The sequence below is a fragment of the Poecilia reticulata genome, linkage group LG17 (assembly GCF_000633615.1).
Source record: "Poecilia reticulata strain Guanapo linkage group LG17, Guppy_female_1.0+MT, whole genome shotgun sequence".
In the NCBI taxonomy this organism is placed as follows: Eukaryota; Metazoa; Chordata; class Actinopteri; order Cyprinodontiformes; family Poeciliidae; genus Poecilia; species Poecilia reticulata.
The window spans coordinates 25,938,312-25,941,322 of NC_024347.1; the positions used below are offsets into that span (position 1 = coordinate 25,938,312).

General features: G+C 43.7%; 1 protein-coding gene across 1 annotated transcript in view; it reads left to right on the top strand.

The window, feature by feature from the left end:
* The first annotated feature begins 39 nt into the window (after window positions 1–39).
* The window catches only part of LOC103479850 (von Willebrand factor C domain-containing protein 2-like), an 8,144-nt gene continuing 5,172 nt past the window's right edge, over window positions 40–3,011 (top strand). Inside the window, exons 1-2 of the mRNA XM_008434530.2 lie at window positions 40–563; window positions 1,774–1,903. Of these exons, the coding sequence (XP_008432752.1) occupies window positions 219–563; window positions 1,774–1,903 (475 nt within the window). The 5' untranslated portion in view covers window positions 40–218. The remainder of the gene's footprint in view (window positions 564–1,773; window positions 1,904–3,011) is intronic.

Below are 3,011 nucleotides of genomic sequence, written 5' to 3' on the forward strand. Positions count from 1 at the left end.
GCTACAAAACTTTCCCAACTCTTCACTTCTTCCGGACATTTTGCAGAAACCCTAGAGCACAGAGGGAAGATGCACGGGTTTATTAAACATGTGAAGTAATGTAAACTAATTTGGGTAATTTTTTTTTCCTACCAAAGCCCACTTGAGTAGGTTTGATATTCTTTTTTTCCTTCACCCAAGTTTCCATTTTGGAGAAGAGAGAGGTGTCCTGAATCATAATGGCACAGGTTTGCATGGAGCGGCTCTCCACGCAGCAGCGCACGGCGCTCTGGGCTCTTCTGCTCTGCACACAGGCCGCTTTGGGATTCRCAGGACAACAGGAGAGCACCTGCGAGGCCAACGGCAGCATTTACTACGCGGGAGAGTGGTATTTCCTGGACTCCGACCACTGCACCCAGTGCGAGTGCACCAGTGAGGGCTCCGTGTGCGCCCGCACCGAATGCACGTCCCTGCCGGCCGCCTGCATCCACGTGAGCCACTACCCCACCGACTGCTGCCCCAGGTGCGAGAAGATCGGCTGTGAGTACCGGGGGGTGGTGTACGAGCTCGGAGAAAATTTCCAGGTGAGACACGAAATCATCCATGGTAGTTATGGAAGCCCGTTTCCTCCACTCTGGTGACCCCCCCCCCTGCCCCCCATCCCCTCTTGTATCTCAAAATTATGACTTCGCTATCTAATAATTATGAGATAGCGAGTATGTACATAATTATAACTTGTGGCGGAAATGGGCTTCCAGGCTTCAAGACTACTCCAAAGTTTTATTTTTGGTATCTCAATTGTCAATAAACAAATWATAYATTTTAAGTTATATCGAGCAGAGGAGATTTCAAAACGYTTTGCAGTGAAGACACAGCAGGTCATCAGGGGTTCACACTWAAAGCAAAAGCCMTCATGGAATCTTAATGGAGATGCGCCGATTTTTCTTGGCCAATTTGCCGTTTTCTCTGCGGTCTGATTKGCTTTATTGGGATTTTTTCATGATTCTGATTTACTGTAATATAACTATGACATATAAAAGAGAATATGCCATCAAGGTATAGTTGAATAAAAACATTGTCAATTAATTACAATTTCCCTGAGGGAAGTTCTTAGTTTTTAAGCATTTATTGAATTGGGRAAAAAGTTTTTGATTTTGTTTGCCCTTCTGGTTACAGCTGATCTCCAGTTTCTGCCTGGCTGATTAATTATCATGTGTAAGTAGGTGGAGATTATGATGAGGGCAAAGAGTGTGGGACAGAAGCTTAAAAGTGAAATATAAATATAAAAAAAGAATTGCAGCTCATTAATAATTCCCCATTCCTCTGTTAAATTGTTAACCATGAAAAAAACTTATGCATATTAAAGCCTGACCCCACCTCCACCCTGTTGCTGCACTGTCTCCATAATAAAGCAGAAATACAACTTTGATAAACAATAAAACAGATTAGAGCTTGTTATAAMTATGCAACACTACATTTTAAAGTTATAATTTTGTTTAACCGGATGCAAAACAAACTTTGCCACAAAAAAGATAGAAATGAAAAAGAAGTTTAAACCTGTCAATCTCAGTGTTAAAAATGGTGTTGTATCTTATCTGTGGTGTAACTAAATGAAGTCTAARGGATTTCTTASGCTTGAAAGAAAACATATCTGTACTTGGYATGTAATGAATATGCAGCAGAGAAGAGGTAAATGGCGCCCCCTTTCGTACCACCATGAGATMGGGTTTATGTCTGTACCTCAGGAGGACATTGTGAAATGTTTCAAGTACAGCATCAGCCTGTGTGTTCCAGCCATCTGAATGTGAGCAGTGCACCTGTGACAGYGACGGCATCGCCCGCTGCCTGGTGGCAGACTGTGCCCCCCCACCCTGTGTCAATCCTGTGTACCAGCCTGGGAAATGCTGCCCGGAATGCAAGGAGGGTATGTTGGATTAGTGAAAACCACAAACGGCAAACATGTTTNAAAAAAAAAATCAGTTAATCATCAATATTGTAAGGAGCCAGACTGAAAATGTTACAATTACAAGTAAAGTAAGTCAGCATTTGTTCAGGCATCTCATTGATCTTGTTTTAAACCCAGCTTTTTTAACAATAAAAAATAAAAATAAAAAAATAACAGGACCTAGCGGTTCAGAAAGCAAATATCAAAATAGTCATAAAAAGACMAGGAGAAGTGTCCATGTGAAACAGCAGAGTAAACATTCTTTAGCTTGTCGGTGTAAGAAAAACGCTTACCTCAGTTCGTCTTCTTTAGSTAGCAAGAGAGTGGTATCCAGGGAAAACATTCCGGTTGCTAGGGACAGGTATCGCATGTTAGATCCAGCTTGATTTCCCTGCTTCTGTTTTTACTTCTAAAACACGTCACGTTTTATAAATGTGCATTTTTGGACGTTAAGTGGAAAATAACCCCTCTCCTAAGCGTTAAAAAACACTTCAAATTTCTAAAGGGCATCGAGGGACCAGAGGTCTGATAAAAGTTTGGTTTTACCGAATTAAAGAAGGGGAGGGACTTGCTACGAAACTTTCCCAACTCTTCACTTCTTCCGGACATTTTGCAGAAACCCTGGAGCACAGAGGGAAGACGCACGGGTTTATTAAACATGTGAAGTAATGTAAACTAATTTGGGTGATTTTTTTTTTTCCTACCAAAGCCCACTTGAGTAGGTTTGATTTTTTTTTTTTTTTCCTTCACCCAAGTTTCCATTTTGGAGAAGAGAGAGGTGTCCTGAATCATAATGGCACAGGTTTGCATGGAGCGGCTCTCCACGCAGCAGCGCACGGCGCTCTGGGCTCTTCTGCTCTGCACACAGGCCGCTTTGGGATTCRCAGGACAACAGGAGAGCACCTGCGAGGCCAACGGCAGCATTTACTACGCGGGAGAGTGGTATTTCCTGGACTCCGACCACTGCACCCAGTGCGAGTGCACCAGTGAGGGCTCCGTGTGCGCCCGCACCGAATGCACGTCCCTGCCGGCCGCCTGCATCCACGTGAGCCACTACCCCACCGACTGCTGCCCCAGGTGCGAGAAG